Source organism: Sciurus vulgaris (genome assembly GCF_902686455.1).
Source record: "Sciurus vulgaris genome assembly, chromosome: 3".
Taxonomy (NCBI): domain Eukaryota; kingdom Metazoa; phylum Chordata; class Mammalia; order Rodentia; family Sciuridae; genus Sciurus; species Sciurus vulgaris.
The window spans coordinates 90,480,395-90,503,127 of NC_136463.1; the positions used below are offsets into that span (position 1 = coordinate 90,480,395).

The following is a 22,733-nucleotide window of genomic DNA, read 5'->3' on the forward strand; positions in this document are numbered from 1 at the left end:
AATGAATTTAAGATAGTTAAGGCATTGTTGTTTGTGTATGTGTTCTATACAGTTTTCTTTTTGTTTGGTTGTGATTAAAACTATAATGTGGAAGTTACAAGCAAATCATTGCTCAGTTAATTTACACACTTAAAACTGTGTTATCAGAGGTTAGAAATTTTGAACACTGACTTTTTTGTTGTTTTAGAATTACTTATTTTTGATTAGGTATAGTGTCATGTCATTAATGCTATCCTATTCTTTTAGCAATTAACAACGTATAAATTTGCTAAACAATTATAGCTATCCAAAAAAAGGAAGTATGTATATGAACATAGATATTTTTGTTTTTAATTTATTATGTATTTATGAATATAAATGATAATTGATGTATTATGAATTACAATTCAGCTGCTGGAAGATACATGGTTTAGGAGTGAGACACTGAATAGAGGTTTTACAAAAAGATTAAGAGGTCAGGGTGATAGAAAATGCTGCCTATGGGAGGTAATGTGGAGTTGACAGATCTCTAAGTAGAATTTCGAAGAAAAGGAGAGACAAGGTCAGATTAGAAAGGGTGAGGAATTGTTTGAGACAATGATTTGGAAGCAAAAAAATGTACAAAGGAATGGTATGTCTTTTTTTATGGGCTGGCTTTGTTTGAAAGGGAGAGACAGATGGACAGACAGATTTTCGTCCCCTTAAATCTTAGAGCTGGCCCTAGATATAAATCTTCAAGCAATTGCAAAACTACACAAGCTAATAAGACATATTTCCTCAAAAAATATTATAAAATCTGCCTTAACATGAACATCCTTTTTCATTATCAAATATTTTTATAGATGCTATTCCACAATCTATGCAAGATTTGCTATGTATGAATAATGACTTTCCTCCAAGAGCACATTGCCTGGTAAGATGGTATGTATACATTTTATTCAGATGACTTTTAGTATGTGTCAGGGAGACACCAAGAATGTTCCAGGTTCAATGATTTATTAGGAGGACTCACACACTCAACATCTAGTTTTACTTATAGTTGATATTACAGCAATAGTGTGCAAAGCAAAATCAACAAAGGGAAAAGACATGAGGCCAAGTCCAGTGGGAAATGTGTACTTTTTAGAGTCCTTTACTAATGGAGTCATACAGGTTATGCTCAATTTCCTCAGCAACAAGTCATGATAACTTGTAGGAAACCTTGTCTATCAGGGAAACCTGTTGGAGGTTTTTCTCAAGATTTTAAATCAGAGACTAATCATATATGCAATCTCTGACTGGTATATGCCAAAATTTCAGATTCCCAGAAGGAAAGCAGGTGTTGAATATAAACCACATTGTTTGCATAAACAATTTAGGCACAGTGAATAACTTTTATCGGTTCTAGGAATGGTGAGAACCCTTGCCAAATCCAGATTCTAGTCAAGAGCCAACCTTGTTAGCAGCCTTGTATAAGAATATCAGTTACAGGCCTGCTGATACCTTTTCTGCACAGTATGTTTCATAATCTAAAGTTGTGCCAAACTATACTTCTGATGACTAACATAGAACCCTTAAGTATCATAGAAAATTTAATATGTATTGTTGGAAGTTTAAATGTGATACATTAAGAGGCACATCACATTTACAAGGTCTCTCATCTTTTTAATTGAGTCTCTGAACTTTAAAATGTTGGTTTAAAATGTATCACAAAACCATAATATATGGTCAAGAAAGGAAATCTAGTTGAAGGAAGTTTATATACTGGTTTAACATTTTTCTTTTTGGTGTGAATTGGTCCTTTGATTTTTTTTTCCTTTTAATTAAAGAGTAATTTCTAAGGGAGGGGAAAATTATATCTGCTTCTTTTTTCTTTTCATTATAATTACTGTAGGGAATGCACTATGTAACATATTTTAAAAAAAAGAACTATTTGCAAGTACATATAAGTTGGATAATATTCCTGTTTTGGTACAATCTTTTATAATTGAGTTTAAACAACTAAAAGAAGGAAATTAAATACAGTTAATTACCCATTTTATTTAATCCTCCCAGATTCTTTTCTGGTCTTCTAAAATGTGAATATGTACATGTAACATGACTAAATATATCAGAAGACAGCAGGGGCTGTGCACCCACGTACACATGCCTTTATTCACCTTAATTGAACACTTACTGTTGGGCAGGTCTGAATTAGATGAACAGGTTTGATTTCTAGCTAAAGGTATTTATTGTCTTTGCAACTTTGGGACATTACTTAATTTCTCTTGACTTTGTTTCCACATTGTTAATGTCAGAATAATAAAAAATATACACCTTTTTGGGTAGTTGTAAGCATTAAGATATAATTTCTGTTTAATGTTTTATTAGACATTTCCCAAAACTATTTTTGACTCATTGTCTTTGGTGAATGAATAAGTCTTTCTATGTTTTAATGAAAACCACTTATTAGGTTTCTTCTTAAACTTTGTACTTTTATTAAATTTTTTTTTTTTTTTTAAATACAGTAAAACTGACCTTTTTTTGGGAAGGCAGTGAATATTTCCTGAATTTTAACATATATAGGGTGTTTTTTTTTTTTTTTTTTTTTTTTTGTGGGTGAGGTGTCCTGGGGGTTGAACCCAGAGGCACTTAACCACTGAGCCACATCCCCAGTCCTTCTTATTTATTATTTTGAGACAGGGTCTTGCTAAGTTGCTGAGGCCTCCTGAGTGACTGGGATTACAGGCATCACACCTGCTAGATTTCTTTTTAACTACTACCACAACTAGGATATAGAGTAGTTCTCTAACCCCTTAAGAAATACCTCTTGTTACTTAATAGTCACACCTTACACACATTCTTGTTATTCTTGGAATCACAGATCTATTTTTGGTCACTGTACTTAAGTTTTTTGTAATGTATAAACATTTGAGATTGACTGTTTGACTCAACATGGTATTGTGAAATCCTTTTTGAAATTATTCTTTGTATCAACAGTTTGTTCCTTTTTACTGCTGAGTAGTATTTTATTATAAGGGTGTACCCCAATTGATAACTCACTGATTCATGCATTGAAAGATATTAGGATTGTTTCTAGATGTTTCAAGTATGAATAGAGCTGCTATAAATATTTGTACACAGGCTTTTGTGTATACAAATACACTTTGCACTTGAGTAAATATATAGAATGGGATTGCTAAGTCATGCATTAAGTATATATGTTTAACTTTATAAGACAATGCCAAAACAATTTCCAGACTACCTGTACCACTTTGTATTCACATTAACAATGTATTAGTTTCAGTTGCTCTACATTAAGCAGTGTTTAATATTGTCAACATTTTTATTTTAACCGGTCTAATAGGTATATAGCAGTATCTCATTCTAATTTTAATTTTGAACATCATTCATGTATTTATTGTCCATTATATGTACTCTCTATGATGAAATGTCCAGGTCTTTTGCACACTTTTTAATTGGATCGTTTTCTTACACACTTTTAAATTGGATTATTTGTTTTCTTACTGTGGAGTTTTGAAATTTCTTTATATATTCTAGATATAAATCCTTTTTAAGAACGTGTGATTTGCAAGTATTTTTTTCTCAGACCATAGCTTATCTTTTCATTATTTTCATATTCTCTCTCTCTCTCTCTCTCTTTTGGGCAGGGGGAGCTGGGGATTGAACCCAGGGATGCTTACTGCTGACCTACATCCCCAGCCCATCTTGTTTTTTATTTTGAGACAGGGTCTTGCTACATTGCTGAGGCTGGCTTAGAACTTGTAATCTTCCTGCCTTAGCCTCCCAAATCACTGGAATAACAGGTGTGTGACCTAGACCCGGCTCTTTTCATTCTCTTAATGATATCTTCCAGAGAGAAAGGCTTTTTAAGTTTTATGTTTAGTTCCTCAATTTTTAATGTTATGGATTGTGCTTTTGGCAGCGTATCTAAATTCTTTATTCAGGGTCACAAAGCTTTCTCCTGTTTTTAAAAATTAAGACAAAAATTTGTGGTATAATATTAGTTTTACAGAAAAGTTGCAAATACTACAGATAATTCTTATATGCCACTCATTTATTTCCCCTACTGTTCACAGTTTGTTACCTTGATATATATGCCAAAAATGAGAGACCAACATTGGTATGTTATTTGCTAAGCTCTGTTTAACTAATGTCCATTTAACTAATGTCCCACTAATGTTCATATTCTATTACTGAACCCAATCCAAGGTGCCTCTTTGAACTTACTGGTCAGGTCTCCTTAGTCTCTGCTTTGTGAAAGTTTCTCACTCTTATTTTTCATCATCTTGTCAATTTTAAAGTATTGGTCATGCATTTTATAGAATCTTCCTCAATTTGATTCATTTTATGTTTTTCTTTGATTATACTGGGGATATGGGTTTCTTTTAATCACGATATCAGAGGGTACATGTTATCAGTGACTTAATTCCTGGTGTTGTTAACTTTGGTCACCTGGCTGATTCTTCTTATTTTATTCGTAGAAGTTTAACATTTTATATTTAGATCTATTCTACTTTTCAAGTTAATTTTGGTACAAAATATGGCATTCAGGTCAAAGTTCTTTTTTTTTGCACATGAATGTTAAGTTGATCCAACTGTATTTGTTAAAAAATGTACCCTTTCTCTTAAATTCCTTTTGAACTCTTCTGAAAAAGCATTTGGCCATTTTTGTGTGAGCATATGTTTGGATACTTTTGATTTCTTTAGTTTTATAGTAGGATCTTAAAATTGGATCATCCAACTTTATGCTTCCTGTTTCAAAGTTGTTGTGGCTATTCTAGTTTCTTTGCTTTTCCTTCTACATTTTGGAATTGGTTTGTCTACAAAATATTCTGCTGGGAGTTTTGATTGGGACAGCCTTAAATCTATAGATCAGTTGGTGAGAATTGACATCTCTGCTATGCTGATTGTTTTATTTTATGAACATAATAGGTCTTTCCTATTTGTTTTCCTTGATTTTTTCATCAGTGTATTTTAGTTTTCAGTATATAGATTCTGTAAATGTTTTGTTAGATTTATACTTAATTATTCTCTTTTTGAAAGGAACTATTATAGTTGGGTTCAGTGGTTACATACCTGTAATCGCAGTGGCTCAGAAGGCTGAGACAAGAGGATCACAAGTTCAGGGCCAGCCTCAGCAACTTAGCAAAGTCCTAAGCAAATTAATGAGACCTTGTCTCAAGATTGAAAAACAACAACAAAACACCAAAAAATAAAAAGGGATGGGGATGTGGCTTAGTGGTAAAGAGCCCCAGGATTAAATCTCCAGTACCCACCCCAAATTGATTAATTAACTAAAATAAATAAAAATTGTGGTATTGAAAATTTTTCATTTCCATTTGTTCATTGCTATTTTGTAAGAATGTGACCAGTTTTTGTGTTACTTTGTGTGATTATGACCTTGCTAAACTCAATTAATCTAGGAGTTTTGTGATTTCTTTGGGATTTTCAATGTAAATAATTGTGTCATCTGTGAATCCACATAGTTCTAGTTTTTACTTTCCATTTGTGTCTTTCTCTCTGCTTTTTTAACACTGAAGAGAGTCTCCAGTAAAATACTGAATAGGAGTGGTGATATTGAATGTCTTGCCTTGTTCTTGATTTCAGGAGAAAGCAATCAGTCTTTTACCATGGTGATATTTGTTGTTGGCTTTTCATAAATTTTCTTTATCTGGTTGAGATAGTTTCCTTCTACTTCTACTTTGCTGAGAGGCTTGGTTTTGATTTCTTTTTTTAAATGGATGTTGAATTTTTATCAAATGCTTTTTCTGTCTAAATTAATATTAATTCATTGTTATCCTTTATTTTTTGTTCTCTTTGTTTTTTTGGTTTTGTTTGTGTGTGTGTGTGTTTTTTTTTTTTTTTCAGTACTGAGGATTGAAACAATGGGTGCTCTACCACTGATCTACATTTCTAGCCTTTTTATTTTTTTGTTTTGAGACAGGATCTCACAAAGTTGCCCACGCCAGTCCCAAACCTGTGATCCTTCCACCTCAGCCTTCTGAGTAGCTGAGATTACATATCTATACCACTGGGCCCAGCTTTTCCTTAGATTGTTTTAATATAGTAATTAAAAATGATTTTATATATATTTAACCAGCTTTGCATTCTGAAGATGAACCCCATTTCTTCATAGTATAATTTGTATTTGTGTATATATATATATATATACACAGAGCTGGATTAGATATGCTATTAATTTTGAGAATTTTGTTTCTATGTTTATGAGGAATATTGATCTATTATATTCTTTTCTCATACTTTGCTTTTGGTATCAGTTCTCTGGCCTTATAATGTGAGTTGGGAAGTGTTCTGTTTTCTGAAAGAGATTGTATAAAATTGATTGCACAAATTGTTTGCCAGAATTTGCCATTGAAAATAACTGATCCTGAAGTTTTCATTTTCTTGATTCTTTAAGCAGAAGTCTCACTTCCAGTGTTCACTGCCTCATATACACTAATCTGTCTGAGGGGTCATTCAGAACATTACAACATTTGTACTGATTTGAATTGGTGCGAAGTCCATATACAAACAACACTTGAATAAATTTAAATGATTCAGAGGGAAGCCAGTGTGTTTAGGTCATAGTAGAGAGACTGTTGACCTACCTAAAAGATATACAGCTTTCTAATATCACTGCTACATAAGAGGGCACAGTCGTGGATGATAACATCTGACTGATATTGTGCTTCTGGAAGCATAGTTTTTAGGCCTAGCCTTATTTGTGGAGGGCCTCTCTGCCACATCCCGCGAGGATGAGAAAAGTATTAACTGCTGGAGGATGATATTGACTGTTCATCAATCCATTGCCCAAAAACTTATCTACTCAATAAACACACAAGAGCCAATACTCTTTTTAAATGAGAGGGGGCCTGACAGGTCTGGCCATATGGCCATACCAGCTCTGGCCTCTAACAACAACAACATGGAGTAACCCAACTCTCTTTTATTTATAGACACACAGATAAAGGGAGCAAGACTGGGAGGAGCTTCTTCTGTCTGATTCTGCTAGATAAGGATGGCTTCCCACACTTACTTATATTTATTATTAGACTGGGACATTCTTGGACATGACTCAGCCTGGATATGTGTTTAGAGACCCCCTTCCCTGGGCTGGGTACACCTTATCAATTTTAGAGTTATAGATTCACATTGTGACTGCTAGGCTAAAACATGGTATTTGCAGAAATAAGCAGACCTTTCTTCCATCATTCTTAGTCCCCCTGTTCATCACACAACATAGTTTTGTAGACACCTCTGTGAGTCATAGAAACAGACATTCAACAGCTAAAAGGGTTATTCTATAAAAATTCCAGTTCCCAGTCCTTAGCTGTCATGCCCTATATCCAGAACTGATAATCCTTTGAGATTCTTCAGTCACCTTGTGTGCTTTCTTCTGCCATTCAGTTTCTTCTTTGTTTCTGTCACCCAATAATCTCCTTTTTATTCTTTGAGGTTCAAGTTGTGTATTTAAAAATATCAGGAAGAGGGGTCTTTGTCATGTCAATCTGCCATATTGCTGGTAGTTTCTTCCAGGTTTTTCTCATTTGATCTTTTAAAAAGATTAGAAAGACAACAAGCATTTGAGTATAACTTGAAAATAAAGCATATTAAAATTATATGTATTTCCTTTTATTATTTAATAAACATTAAATAATAGAGCATTAGTAGAGTGATGATGCCTAAGTGCACTTAAAACTTGCAAGTAATTTGGTAAGCCTGAGTACAGCAGAGAGGGTTGGGAATAACACCCCTTTACTGTACTTCAGCATTTGGGCCTAATGTAATCAGGCATCTTAAAAAGATTTTATAATTCTGTTTTATATATACATATATTTATATAATATATATTTTATTGTACTTGTTAAAATTCAGTTCTTAACATTTTCAAGGATACAAATTGTATCATATTTCTTAGCAACAGAAGTTTTCACCTATAAATATTTTCTTTTTAAATTAAAGTTCGTATTATAGTAACAACAGTAAAAATTTGAAAACTGCTATGGAATAGTTTTTATTTAAAAAATACTAATTTATATCAGGTCGACTGTCAAAATGAAGCAAAGTATTTAGTGAACTTAAATTTTTCAGATTATCCCTCCCAGTGCTCCCCCACTGCCATACAAGGGAATTAAACCCAGGGTGTCACACATTCTAAGCCAGTATTTTTGCACTAAGGTACACCCCCATCTCAAATCAAACTTAAAATAGAATTTTGACATTTATTTCAAATGTTCAGTTTTGGTAATTGTAATTTATGTATTGACCTATACCTGTTTTGATATCTTCCAGTTTCAGTTTTTATATCAGGGACCTCCCATATTAGCTTTAAGTTTATTTAACTTTTTAAAGGACATTTTTAAAAAGGGTTTTTAAAAGATATGTTGACATCATTAGTTTTATGGTCTAGATAAGGGAATTTATCTTAATGATGTAATTTTTTGGATACCTCTCCATCTCCCTTTAAACACCTTTTAAAGTTTTGTTTCCTAAAGCTATCATGAGATTTATTTTTTTGATTGGTATTCCTAATATTAACATAAGTAACCTGGGCAGTAACACTTTAGCTAGAGCAGAAATGAATGCATAAATGTAAATTTATGAGATCTCTTCTGAGGGAATGTTTTAATAGGAAGTTGTGGTAGGACAGTGAATTCTCCCTTTCCCACTTCCAGAGGTGTCTACACCCTAAATCCCAGAACCCAATAATATAGGTTAAGTGGGAAGAAGGAGTCAAAGGAGCAGATGGATTTAGGGTTAACAAACTGACTTTGAAATAGGGAGATTTATCATGGATTATGAGAAGACCCAATGTAGTCAGAGAATTCTTAAAAATGGGAAAGCGGGGCAGAAGAGTCAGTATAATAGTGATATGAGAACTCAACCTGGTGTTACTGGCTTGGAAGAGCTTCAGTAGCCCAGGAATGAGGGTAGTCTCTAAAACCTGGGAAAGACAAGGAATGTATTCTTTGCTAGAGAACCTCAAATTCATCCAGGTATCAAATATACCAGAGTTGGCATATTTGAAAGATTAACAGAAATCCTCCAATCCAAAGAATAAAGAAAAAAAATTTTTTTGAGGGATCCGTGGGGTCAGTGTCAAGTGTCCAAAGCATATATATAATAGGAGCCCTGGGTATAGAGAAAGAAAGGGGGAGATATAGGAATTAATTCTTTGTTACCTTCAGAAAGAACAGTTTTTCCAGGACTCTGATTTTAGACTGGTAGATCTATGTCAGATTTCTGACCTGTAGAACTGTAAGATAATAAATCTGTGTTGTTTTAAACTACCAAGGCTGTGGCAATTCGTTATAGTAGCAATACAAAATAATACAGAAAGTAGAAGCATGAAAGCTGTAGATGTCTGGCGAGGCTCTAATTAGAGTAGAAAACTACATTGAAAGGATGGCTGGATTTAACAGTACAGATTTTGTCTCCATGATTTTGCCTTTGTTCAGCCTTGTCTTTCGCCTTTAGCTGCAGTCACGCTTTGGTTACATGTAGAAATAATATCAACAACATAAAGAAACAATCCACAGTCTTGTAAACTGTATAGTTGAATAATTATAACTTTTTAAAAAATATTTATTTTTAGGGTTGCCATTCTGAGGACTTCTCGTAATGGTGTCATGAAGTGGATGGTTATTCCTTGCTAATAAATAAATAAATAAACAAACAAACAAACAAACCATTTATAACCCCTTTTCCTGGAACTGTTTCTGTCACTTTCTCCTCTTCTTTGTTATCTGTGTAGTGAACTTTAGCTTTCTAATTGATGCTAGCTGTGAAAACCACTGGCACTGTTGCAAGGTGGGCAGACTTGATTCTAACTGGGGAGTAAGAAACTTGTGATTTTGCCAACTAAAAATGGCCAAGGGGGTTGGAACAAATAGGGAAGACTTATACCTTTGCTAGGCTAAGGTTGCGTCCCAATTCAAGTCAGGTGGAGCATTAGTGACAAACTTAATGGGGAGATCCTGTGTGAGAGCCATAAAAGGGCTTAAATATACTTTCTGCACATCCTTAAATGTCAGGGAAACTACACATGTGCATCAGAGTCCCAAGAGGACCAAACATCAAAACTGGTTGTGACTTTGAATGCATTCCCTAACCTACACACACAGATCCACTAGCAGAAAGTAAGAGCATAATGAGCTCAGGTGTTGTCCCAATTTTTGGCTTACCACTAAGCTAGAAAGACGAGGAATGCTTCCTAGGGATAGTTCCCAGGCAAGCAAATAAAAGTAAGAATAAAACAACTGAATAGAGACCTCAGAGGCTGTATAGTGCTGGGGAAGCAGTCTGTATTCAGGTCCAGACAGGTTCCTAAATACAAAGAAATTTTTAAAAAACTAGGAAAAGTTAAATAGAACCTGATTTTGCTACAGTATTATCTCAGTGTACAGTTTTCAACTACAAATTACTAACTATGCAGTGAAACAGGAAAGAGTGACCCACAGGGGAAAAAGTAGTCAATAGAAACTGACTCTGTAGGTTTGGGGAAACTCCTTCTCAGAACTGCAAACCACCCTCCATAAGCAGAGAGAAAGCACAGACCAGAGAAAGAGGCAGACCAATCTAGGTTGGTAGGTTGTCAAATATTTATTCAAGTGAAACTTAAGCAGGCTTAGGTGGCAGCAAAAGCAGGTAGATCTCCCCACTTAGAGTGCCCACCTGTCTAGTCTCCTATCCTATGGGGGGAAAATAAGAGAAAGGAAAAAAGTCACCGATTGTGTGTTAAAACCATCTGGTTGCTGTTTTAATCTACCAAATTATTCTCTGCATATATTTTATTCTCTGCATAGAAGGATTGTAGTCTGTAGTCTGGTTAGCATTCCTAAGCAGAAGGAGGAATAATCTGGATAGCAGCAGTTATCTTGGTCCTCCATTTGCTGCAGTCTTATTGACAGTTTGGTTTTTAGCCTCATGAGATCACTTTATGGTAACATACCTAGAACACATTTTCACAGTAGTGATCCCAGATACCAGATTTAGCAATAATTTTAAAGCAGTTATGATAAGTAGATTCAAAGTATTAAAGGAAAAAGTACTCAGATAATTAAAAATATACTAATAATGAGTCAAATAGGAAATTTCATTAAGCAGAAACTGTAATAAAGAACCAAATGGAAGTTGTAGATTTGAGAAGTATAACTGAAATAAACTTTCATCAGATGAGCTGAAAAGCAAATGTGAGATAGCGAGTGAGAAAAAGTTGGTAGACTTGAAAGATTAACAGAAACTATTCAATCCAAAAAAAAAAAAAAAATAGAAAAAAGTATAGAGAAAAATGAACAGAACTTCAGAGATCTGTGGGTCGATGTTAAGTGTCCTAAAGTATACAAGTAATGAGAATTCCAGAAGAAAAAGCAAATTCAAAGAAATAATAGCTGAAAACTTCCCAAATTTGATGGAAAACTTTCCCTCAGAAATCTCAGTAAATCCCAAGTAGGATAAACGTGAAGAAAACCACACGTAGGCACGGTGTAGGCCCTTCTAAATCCAAAAGACAAAAATCTTGAGCAGCACTGGAAAAATTGTTACATCCAAAAGACAATAATATTGACTGACATCCATTAGAAACAGTGGAGGCTAGAGGGAATTGAAGTATTCTGAGTGCTAAAAGAAAAAACCGTCAACCAAGAATTCAATATACAGCAAAAAACTTTCAAAAATAAAGATCAAATATTGATGTCACATAAACACTGAAAGAATTTATTCCAGGCAGACCTGCCTTGTAGGTGATACTAAAGGAAAAAGATGGTAACTTGAATCATTGGAAATATATACATTCAAAAGATATATTCTCTTAATTTAAAAAAATAAGATTTCTTAAGCAATACTTATGGCACTGTACTTTGGGTTTGTTACATATATGTAATGCATATGAAAATATTACATAAAGAAAAAGGAGAGGGAATGGAGCTATATTCTGTAAATTGTTAGATTTTACCAGAATTAACCTGAGTAGATTATGTTAAAGATGCATTTTGCAATATCTAAAGAACACCCAAGATGCAGTTAAAAATAGGAATTGTTTACTGAATACTCCCAACTTCCCAGGAATTTTATAGGTACTAAGTATTTATGTCTAAGAAATAGTTTTTTATTCATTGTTTTTCACCACCATTTTTGGTGATAATAGTATTTTATGCATATATTCTTTGTACTATTTGAAGAGACTTTGAATATATTTCTAAAGTAATACATCAAGGTTGTAAAATGGTTGCATTCAAAGTAGGTGGTATGGTGCTATGATTGCCTATGTGAGATTAACAACATGCATGTCAAATGTTGTTTAATCTTTAGTTGTTGCTTTGATCTTTATTGGAGCAAGAAAAAATGCTTTTTCAAACAACACCAAAAATGAATGGTTATTATCTTACGTTTCTTTGTAGAAGGATGACATGTTAAGGAACATTTATATTTAAATTTAGTATACATGTATAATATATTAGATAAAACCGTTCTTTCATTAAAAAGTATCATAGTGAGATTTTTACTTGTATCAATACATCTGAACTCCTAGTTTGAGTTATTTTGCTTAGTGCTGTGGTTCAAATTTATCCCCCAAAATTCATGTGTTGGAAACAATCCCCAGATTAATCTATAGATCATTATTTGGAGTCAGGGTCTTTGAGAAGTAATTAAGGTCAGATGAGATCATGAAGGTAGGGCTTCTATGGTGACGTTAGTGGCTTTATTAAAAGAGGAAAAGAGACCTGGACTTAACGTGCTCCCTCACTCTCATCATATGGATGCTCTCTACCTATTCTGGCACAGCAATACACCCTCACCAGATGCTGGCACCTTAATCTTGGAATTTACAGTATCCAGAATTGTGAGAAATAAATCTGTTCTTTATTAAGTGCCAGTCTCAGATATTCTGTTTAATAACACAAGATGGACTTAGAAAACTGGTTCTAGTGAAGTAGAATATTACTATTAAAAAAACATCTGAACTACTAAAAAAAATCTGAAAATGTGGAAGTAACTTTGGAATTACATAAGGGAAGAAACTGGAAGAATCTGGAAAAACAACTATAAAGCTTGTATTGTGGTGAACAGAATGTTAATGAAGATTCTGATGAGGACTCCAGAAAAGACTAGAGAAAGCCTGGAGTTTCTTAGCGATTACTTATGTGATCATGAACAGAGTGTTGACAGAAATATGAACAGCAAAGGCTATCATGTTGAGGCCTCAGATGGAAATTAGGAATAAGGTATTAGAAACTGAAATAAAAGCCATCTTTGTAATATAGTTGAAAACAAGTTTGCAGAATTAATTCTGTGCCCTAGGACTTTGTGGAAGGCATAATTTGTGACAAACGAGTATATCTGGTAGAAGAAATTTCTCAGTAGCAAAGCCAGTCTGCTGCACAGCTACTTTTAACTGCATAGAGTGAGATGCAGTTTGTGTGTGTGTGTGTATGTGTACACATTAGTTTTCAACTCCTTTGGGTAGATACCAAGGAACATGATCATTTTGGTAAGAATGTGTGGTTTTGTAAGAAACTGCCAAACTGTCTTCCAAAGCAACTGTACCATTTTGCATTTCTATTAGCAGTGAGTTCCTGTTGCTCTACATCGTTACCAACATTTGCTGATGTTTGGGAGTTCTGGATTATGGCCATTCTGATAGAAGTGTAATGATTTCTCTTTCTAATTGCATTTTCCTCACAATGTGATGTATAGCATCCTTCTATGTGCTTATTTGCCATCTGTATGTCTTTGGTGAGGTGCCTGTTTAAGGTCTTTGATCTATTTTTTAATTGAATTGTTCATTATTTTTACTAAAATGTTTTAGTTGTAGATGAGCAGAATACCTTGATTTTATTTATTTACTTTTATGTGGTGCTAAGAATCAAACCCAGTTGTCTCACATTCTAGGCAAGTGCTGTGCCACTAGGCTACAACCCCAGCCCTTTTTTAAAAAAAAATTTTTTACATGACAGTAGAGTATATTTTGAAATATTATACATACATGAAATAAGTATGACATGTTCCAGTTAGGATTCCATTACTGAGGTTGTACACGATGTGGATTTATATTGTTTGTGTATTTATGTATGAGGATAGGAAAGATAGGTTCAGTTAATTCTATTGTCTTTTCTATTCCCATCTCCCCTCCCTTCCCTTCATTCCCCTTTATCTAATCCAGTGAACTTCTAATATTCCCCTCCCTTGTGGTGGGTTACATTCACATACCAGAACATTCTGCCTCTGATTTTTTGGGACTGGCTTATTTCACTTAGCATATTTTCCAGTTCCAAACATTTACCAGTAAATGCCGTAATTTCGTTCTTCTTGCTGAGCAATGTTTCGTTTGTATACATACCACATTTTATTTATCCATTCTCCCGTTGAAGGGCACCTAGGTTGGTTCCATAGCTTGGCTATTACAAATTGAGCTGCTATATTCTTTTTTTGGGGGGTGGGAGGTACTGGGGATTGAACTCAGGGGCACTCGACCACTGAGCCACATCCCCAGCCCTATTTTTGTATTTTATTTAGAGACAGGGTCTCCCTTGAGTTGCTTAGTGCCAGTCTTTTGTTGAGGCTGGCTTTGAACTCTCGTTTCTCCTGTCTCAGCCTCCTGAGCCACTGGGATTACAGGTGTGCTCTGCTGTGCCCAGCTTCAGCTGCTATATTCTTATTTTTAATTTTAAGGAAGATCTTTTTAAAAAATTATATACTTTGGACAATAGTCCTTTTCTGGTATGTCTTTTGTGAACATTTTCCCAGTCTGTGGTTGCCTTTTCATTCTCTTGACAGTGTCTTTTGCAGAGCAGAAATTTTAATTTTCCTGAAGTCCAAGTTATTGATTCATTCTTTCATGGATTGTGTCTTTGGTGTTGCATCTGAAAAATCATTGACAAAGCAAGTCATCTAGATATTTTCTTGATATCTTCTGGGAGTTTTATAATTTTGTGTTGCTTTTTCATCTGTGATCCATTTTGTTAGTTTTTTTGTAGAATATAAGTTCCATGTCTAGTTTTATTGTTTTTTTGCATGTGGATGTCCAGTTGTTTCAGCACCATTTATTGAAAAGACTTACTTTTTTCCTATGTATTGCCTTTGTACCTTTGTCAAATATCATTAACACAGTTATGTGAGTTTGTTTCTATCTCCATGAACTAGATTATTTTAGATACTTCATATAAGTAGAATCATACAATATTTGTCCTTTTGTAATTGGCTCATTTCATTAACAAAATGTCTTCATGGTTCTTTTATGTTGTAGCATGTATCAGAATTTCATTCTGTTTCAAGGTTAAATAATATTTCATTGGATGAATATATTACACTTTGTTTATCCATTCTTGTGTCTATGGACATTTGGGTCATTTCTGTTTTAGCTATTGCAAATATCATGCTATAAGCCTGGGAGTATCTACTTTTGAATCTTTTGGATATATACCCAGAAATAGAATTTCTAGAATAAATGATAATTCATGTTAAATTTTTTAAATAATGGTCATACTGTCTTCCACAGTAGTTGTACCATTTTATATTTTTACCAGCAAAAGTACAAGTTCCAGTTTTCCATATTCTCTATCATTGTCAGCACTTGTTTTCTGTTTTTTGTTTTTTGCTTTTGGACAATAGTCATCCTAATGTGTGTTTCAGCACCATTTATTGAAGAGACTTACTTTTTTGGTCTTATAATGGCTTTGATTTGCATTCCCCCAGTGGTTAGTGATGTTGAACATCTTTTCATGTGCTTATTTGCCATTCATTTATCTTCCTTGGAATAATGCCTATTCTAGTTGTATACTTTTGCCTTTTTTTTTTTTTTTTTAAACATCTCCACTAATATTTGTTGATTTGATGCGGGTTTAACCTTAGGTCTCTAGTAGACAGACCTACAAAGGAAATTACTCAATTACTTACCTTGACACTTTAAAGATTGTAATAACAGGAAAAAGATGTTAAAATTCAAAGAAGAGAGTATATATAATGAGGATGAGAGGGTAGTATTTGAGATAATTTTTTTAAAAAGGATTTGGATATTCAGTGATGGCAATAGAGACTGTATATGACTGGTGGGGGCAGGGGGCATTCCAAACAGAGGAAACAAAGCACAGGGAATAGAAGGCATATTACCAAAAAAAAAAAAAAAAAAAAACTAAAAAGGAGTTTGATTTGGATAGCTGGATAGCAACAGTTATTATATCAGTAATAACTTGTTTGTTGAAAATGCAAATGTCCTTATATCCATCAACTTCTAAGAATTTACTCTACAAATATATTTGTGGAAATAGTTCATTGCATAGTTATTACAATAGCATAAAACTAGAAACAGAGTATAATAAAGAGGGAATTAACTATTACCCTAGGTAAATGATGATTACAAAAACGGTATGCCTCCACTTCATGTACAAACAGAGAAACAAGATGTATCCCATTTGTTTACAATAAATATGAATTTTAAAAAAAAAGAGGCACAAACGTATATAGTATGATCTTACTTGGAAATAGGATAGTCATGGACAGAAGGACATTTCTGGAAAAATGCCAAGAAACCATCAATAGTGGTTTCACACTAGTGTGGGGAATGGCATGGGGGAATATTCATGTTTTCATCCAAGAACCTTTGAAGAAAACTATTTTTAAAGATCTTTAGAGCTTATAATTTACTGCTCTGGGTTCCCTTCAATTATTTGTTGCTATGTCTACATACTTGTGATTTCAGGGGTAGAAGGGTAAAGGTGAACTGAGGAGATGAAAATAAGTTTTTTCATCTGAATTAGTCCATTTTTCTTTCTTTTTTATTTTTTGTAGTTGTATATGGACAGCATGGCTTTATTTTATTTATTTTTATGTGATCCTGAGGATCAAACGCAGTGCCTCACACGTGCTAGGGAAGAGCTCTGTCATTGAGCTACAGCCCCAGCCCAAGTCTGCCGCTTTTCTTTGCTATAATGAACTAACTGAGGCTAGGTACTTATAAAGAGACTTGTTTGGCTCATGGGTCTGGGGGCTGAAAGTCCAGCAGCATAATGCCAGTTCAGTGAGGGTTCCCTGACCATATCACCTTATGGTTGGATGGCACCACAATGGCAGGAGCACATAGGAGAGGGAAAGATTACATGGAGAGACAGGAAGCAAAGTGGAAGGGAGGGATCAGTTTGGGATCTTCCAATAGGCCCTACTTCACAAAGGTCCCACCACCTTTCAACCCTACCACACTGTGAACCAAGCTCCTGATGGAAGAACCCTTGAGAGATGCTCTCAAATCATCTCAAAGCCATAGGCTCATCTAAACAATGAACAGATTATGAATTAGACTTTTAAAAAATGTTGACTTACAGCCCTTTGGGGTATTTCTTGAGGAAAATGTTCATTAAAATAAGCCTTCATAACTCTACATGTCCAGAGATTAAAGTAAATTAGGCAAATAATGCATTTCCTCAATTATTTTATTTTTAAAAAATTATTAAATGAAGAATTGCTAGGAGATGAATTTTTAGTAGGCAAGAACAGTCACTAACTTGGCTTTCTTTTTTTTTTTTTTTTAAGTTTGGCAGCAACTTTGTGTTTTAAATGACTTGCAATTAAGATGTTTTCATTTATTTGGATGCCGTAGCAGGAATAAGCTATTTTCTGATAATTGTGTGACTCCTGGGAAATGTGTGTTACCAAGTAAAAGAACACAAGAATTTCTCAATTAGGATACTTGGTAACTGTGTTCTCATTTTAGACAGTATACGTACATCATAACTGATATTTTCCTGCCATATAGGTAATCAGACTTTACTTTCCACATTGATGGACACTTGCTGTCAGTTATTTAAAGCAAGATTTCAGTGCTTTTTTTATGTTGAAAACTTCTAAGGCAAAAATGTCATTTAATGATCTTTGTGATTCCAGCAAATTGCTTCTAATTTGTAAAGAATATAGAAGGATTAGTAGATAGATGATGGAAGTGCTTCTTAAAGAAAATTGAGGTTGTAGGTTCAATTGCCCTGGGTGGGTGAGTAGAAACCGGGTGGGTACCTATAGTGCAAATCTGACTTCAGTTCCCTATAGGGAGAATTTTGTGTTTTTCAATTAATAGATTTTTGTATCTTGATATTTCCTACTTAATGCAGTGATTGTTTCTTTAAGGTATGGCCTACGTGAGTTTGTGGTGATTGCCCCTGCTGCACACAGTGATGCAGTTCTCAGTGAATCTAAGTGCAACCTTCTTCTGAGTTCTGTCTCTATTGCTTTGGGAAACACTGGCTGGTAGGTAGACATTTTGATAAACCTAGACAATAAGCTGAAAACTATTTTTAGTCATAATTTATGAAGGTAAATGATTAAATGATACTTTTTTACTAAAAGAGAATTAGTACATATACTTGCATATTGTTATAATGGAATTTGGTATATAAGGACAGAATTAATAAAAACCTTTTAAAATGTCATTTCTAAAGGGAATTATATTAAAATATTCAATGTATACTTGAAACAAATACTAAATTGTATTATTTTTGTGCTTTGCTTTCACAAATTTAGTTTATTAAATTGTATCTCAGTATCTAATTTTAAATTTTGAGGATAAATTTATACAATTTTTAGAGTAACTTTTCAGAAACTTATTTTTAAGTGCTTTTAGACCCTACTTTAAAATGGAAGTATTTAAGAACATGAAACTTGCTTAATTGTATTTCATTTGCATATCAAATATACTGAAAGACTAAATGTAAACTTGCTAGAAAAATTAATGTATTAGAGTGTATATACTTCACAGTATAGCCTAAGGGAATAATTATTCCCCCTTTCATTTCTAAATGAAAAGAATGGCTAGAATATTTACTAACATAGCAGTATTAACTTGGGAATGTATTTATATAGCCTGTTCTTGTTATTCAAGGTAGTTATGTTTTATAAAACCATCACACTGAATGATTAAAACCTGAACCATCGCTCCTGGGAAAATTAGAGTTAGGTTCTTGTGAGCCTCGGTCACAACATTTTTGTCAGTTAGTACATTACCTTGTTTTATGATTGTTTCTGTTTATTTTTATTTTTTATTCTTTTTAGTTATACATGACAGTAGACTCCATTTTGATGAAATTATACATGCATGGATTATATCTTATTCTAATTAGGACCCCATTCTTGGTGAGATTCACTTAGGTATTTTCATAGATGTACATAGAAAAATTAGATCAAATTCATTCTACTGTCCTATTCCTATCTCTCCTTCCCATCATTTCTTTTTGTCTAATCTACTAAACTCCCTGCCCCTGCCTTTTATTATGGTTTAGCTTCCACATATCAGCAAAAACATTTGACCTTTGTTTTTTGGTGGGGATTGGCTTATTTCACTTAGCATAATAGTCTCCAGATCCAGCCATGTACTGGCAAATGTCATAAAGTCGTTCTTTATGGGTGAGTCATACTTCATTGTGTATATATACCCCAATTTCTTTATCTGTTCATCTGTTGAAGGACACCTGGATTGGCTCCATTGCTTAGCTATTGTGAATTGTTCTGCTATAATACATATTATTGGTTCAGGAGGATTGAACTCTCAGCCAATAGTCCTAGATTCTTCTGTCAGAGTGAAACTCACCTAACACATGATTTTGTATGTAAGACTTATCACAGGGCTGGGGTTGTAACTTGGTGGTAGAGTGCTTGCCTAGCACATATGAGACACTGTATTCAATCCTCAGGACCACATAAAAGTAAATAAAATAAAGGTATAGTGTTCATATACAACTAAAAAATTTTTTTAAAAGATACGTCACAGCTTTCTTGTATACAGGAGCACTACCTTCAGAACTATGCCTGGGGGTCATTTTAAAGAGTGAAATCACCAACAAAAAGGGTGTGCACACACACACGCACACACACACACAAAAGTAGCACTTAAATAGATCATGAAAAGGATACTTATTTACATTTGGGTGAAACAAGAAGGCACAACATTACCTTAGTTGAATTCAGCTGGGAATATGCATGTTAGATGACTCAAAAATTTGATGTTCAGCACATGTCTATCAATGAATGTTTTGTGAGTACTGATTTTGGAATTACAAATAAATTTAGTGAGTAGGCAACTTTGCAGTTATGGAAATCTGAATGGTAAGGATCAATACCACATGACAGAAATATTTTATCACAAAGTTGATTTAATTTGTATTGTTTAATATTCATGAATCAGGTTTTAATATGAATTTGGAAAGACTAATATACAATCACTCAAATTTTTCATGCTGCTTTTTAGGACTTTTACTCATGTTAAAATAGAAAAGTTTCTGACTAAAGTACCACTGGAAGATAGTTTCCTCAGTTTATTAGCATAAAGAGAACAGAAACCCTTAAGTATCTTTATGGTAAATCAGAATCTACTTTTAAACATTTGAGATTTAAATAACACAGGAAAATTTTAAGGTTTTGGAATTATTCAGTGTTTAATGATTTGCATTTTCTTCCTATTTAATCACCTGCAGTCAAGTACCACTCTTTGTGCAAATTCATCACAAATGGCGAAGAATGTATGTTGGAGAATGTCAAGGTCCTGGTGTTCGAACTGATTTTGAAATGGTTCATCTTCGAAAAGTGCCAAATCAGTACACTCATTTATCGGGTCTACTGGATATCTTCAAATCAAAGATTGTGAGTTGGCATTGATATTGTCGGTCTTACTTCAGAGCCAGATAAAAGTAATAGCAATTTGAGCTTATAGAAACATGCTCTGTACTATCAATAATGTAATTGATTATAAGAAAATATAATTGACTAACAAAGTACTATGTTTAAAGAAACAAAACACCCAATTAGGAACTAATTTTGTTTATTCATTCTGTTAATGTTTATTGCCTGTGTTCCATTCCTTGATCTCTGAGAGTCATTGCCAGTCTCCCCAGCTTAGTGGCTTCAGGTGGCTGCTTGTTTGAGGCATTGACTATGAGCTTTCCCTTTGGGTCCTGAATTTTTTTTTCAAGTCTTGATTTGATTTTTAGGTTTACTCTCTTTTATATTCTATGACTGAGAGTTGCAAGGCTAGCTGGGATGTGCTGAATATGTCTTTGGTGTTCTATAAAAACACAGAAATATGAAGGACTTGCCTGTGCTGCTCTTCAGGAAAAATTAGTGTTTTGTTAAAGTTGACACCATCTCACATAAGTGATCAAATTTGGTTAACAAATTGACATCAAATAATGTTCTATGTATGTTAATTAAGGGCTGGGGATATAGCTCAGTTGATAGAGTGCTTGCATTGCATGCACAAGGCCCTTCGGGGTTCAATCCCCAGCACCACAAAAAAAAAAAAAAAAAAAAAAAAAATTAAAACAACGAACTGTGTTTTCTGACATAATAACACTGAACAGGATACGTCATCACCTGTGTAGCATTCTTGCCAAAATGTTTACCATTAATTAATGTGAGGAAACCATGACATATTTCAAAGTGAGTCCTACTTTATAAAGTAATTGATCTGGGTTCTTAAAAATGTCAGTATCTTCTAAATGTCTGTGATAGGCAAAAATAAAAAGTGGGAACTGTTTAAAAGATAAGTGATGCATGATAGGTAAATGCAATGCATGATTCTTGATTAAATACTTGAGCAAAATAACATAGCCATTAAGAACCTGATTTGGGATAATTGAGACAATTTTAACATGAACAGTCTATTAGAAAACAGTATCAATGTTAAACTTGAGTGTTCTGTGTTATGGTTGTGTAGGATAATGTCCTTGTCCTTAGGTATTACTAAAGATGAACTATCATGATTCTTACAACTTTAAAAAGTTCAGCCAAAAAAAATCATTCATGCATGTGTGCCGGAGTCCAATCCTAGCAGCGGTTGGGGGTCCTAGGTGGATGGGAGGCGTTGGCGTGGTGGAGAAACAGCACACAGAGACACCAAGTGTTCTGAGGCTGAATCTAAATCTTTATTATTCACAGAATCTTTTTGTATGTTTTTTTCTTTGGTATTGATTGCATCATTTCATGGTTTAAGAGTATAATTAATGATCTTTTTGAAGAAACGTGTTCTTACTGCATGATAGTTTAAATTAAAAAAAAAAAAAAAAAAAAAAAAAAAACAGTTCCCAGCAAGGTAGAGGGCACCATGCTCCATTTAATTTTAATTTCCCTGAAAGAATACATCATTAAGTTTCTATAGAAGTTACCCTTTCCAAGAACTCTAATGTTAGTTATTAACAGTGGAAAGTTTTTGTTATTACTAACAGAGAATAGAGGAATCAGTTTATCGTTAATATTTATTCTATTTCATGTATTCAATGGCAGACTAAAACTCTATTTTGATCTTTAAAGAACTAGACATAAGAAGAATACAAATTGTACTTATGATTAACTTATTTATTTTTTTATTAAGTGGGAAAAATATCCTCAAACTTAATCATATACACTAAGAAAGCAGTGAAGACCAAACACCACATCAAAGCTCAGAGGAATACATTCTCATATATAACTTCTAGAGAATTTGTATACTAAAGAAATCACAGGCTCCTTACAAATTTGAGCAAATCATAATTGCTTATTTATGATTTCATCTAAGTATTAATATTAAACTTTGTTATTTTGTATCCCAGCACCATGAAATCTCCCCAGTATTCTCTATAATCTGAATCTAAGGATATATTGATTATTAGTATTAAAAGCAACTGAACATGGAAATATGCCACACCTGTGGCCCCCAAGAGGGAAGATGATCTTTCAACAGAACCACGTCAAGTGTCAGATCCTCTACTCCAACAGAACCATGTCAGCTGTTGGAGTGGTAGGAAATAGATGTGGCACATGTG

The 22,733-nt window shown here is 33.8% G+C and overlaps 1 protein-coding gene across 3 annotated transcripts in view; it reads left to right on the top strand.

Annotated features, from left to right (window-relative positions):
* Positions 1-22,733, top strand: part of RAB3GAP1 (RAB3 GTPase activating protein catalytic subunit 1) — a 102,003-nt gene that overhangs the window by 24,595 nt on the left and 54,675 nt on the right. For all 3 annotated transcript variants that reach the window (XM_079135620.1, XM_079135621.1, XM_079135622.1), the window contains exons 5-7: positions 822-900; positions 18,073-18,192; positions 20,412-20,577. In XM_079135620.1, the coding sequence (XP_078991746.1) occupies positions 822-900; positions 18,073-18,192; positions 20,412-20,577 (365 nt within the window). The remainder of the gene's footprint in view (positions 1-821; positions 901-18,072; positions 18,193-20,411; positions 20,578-22,733) is intronic.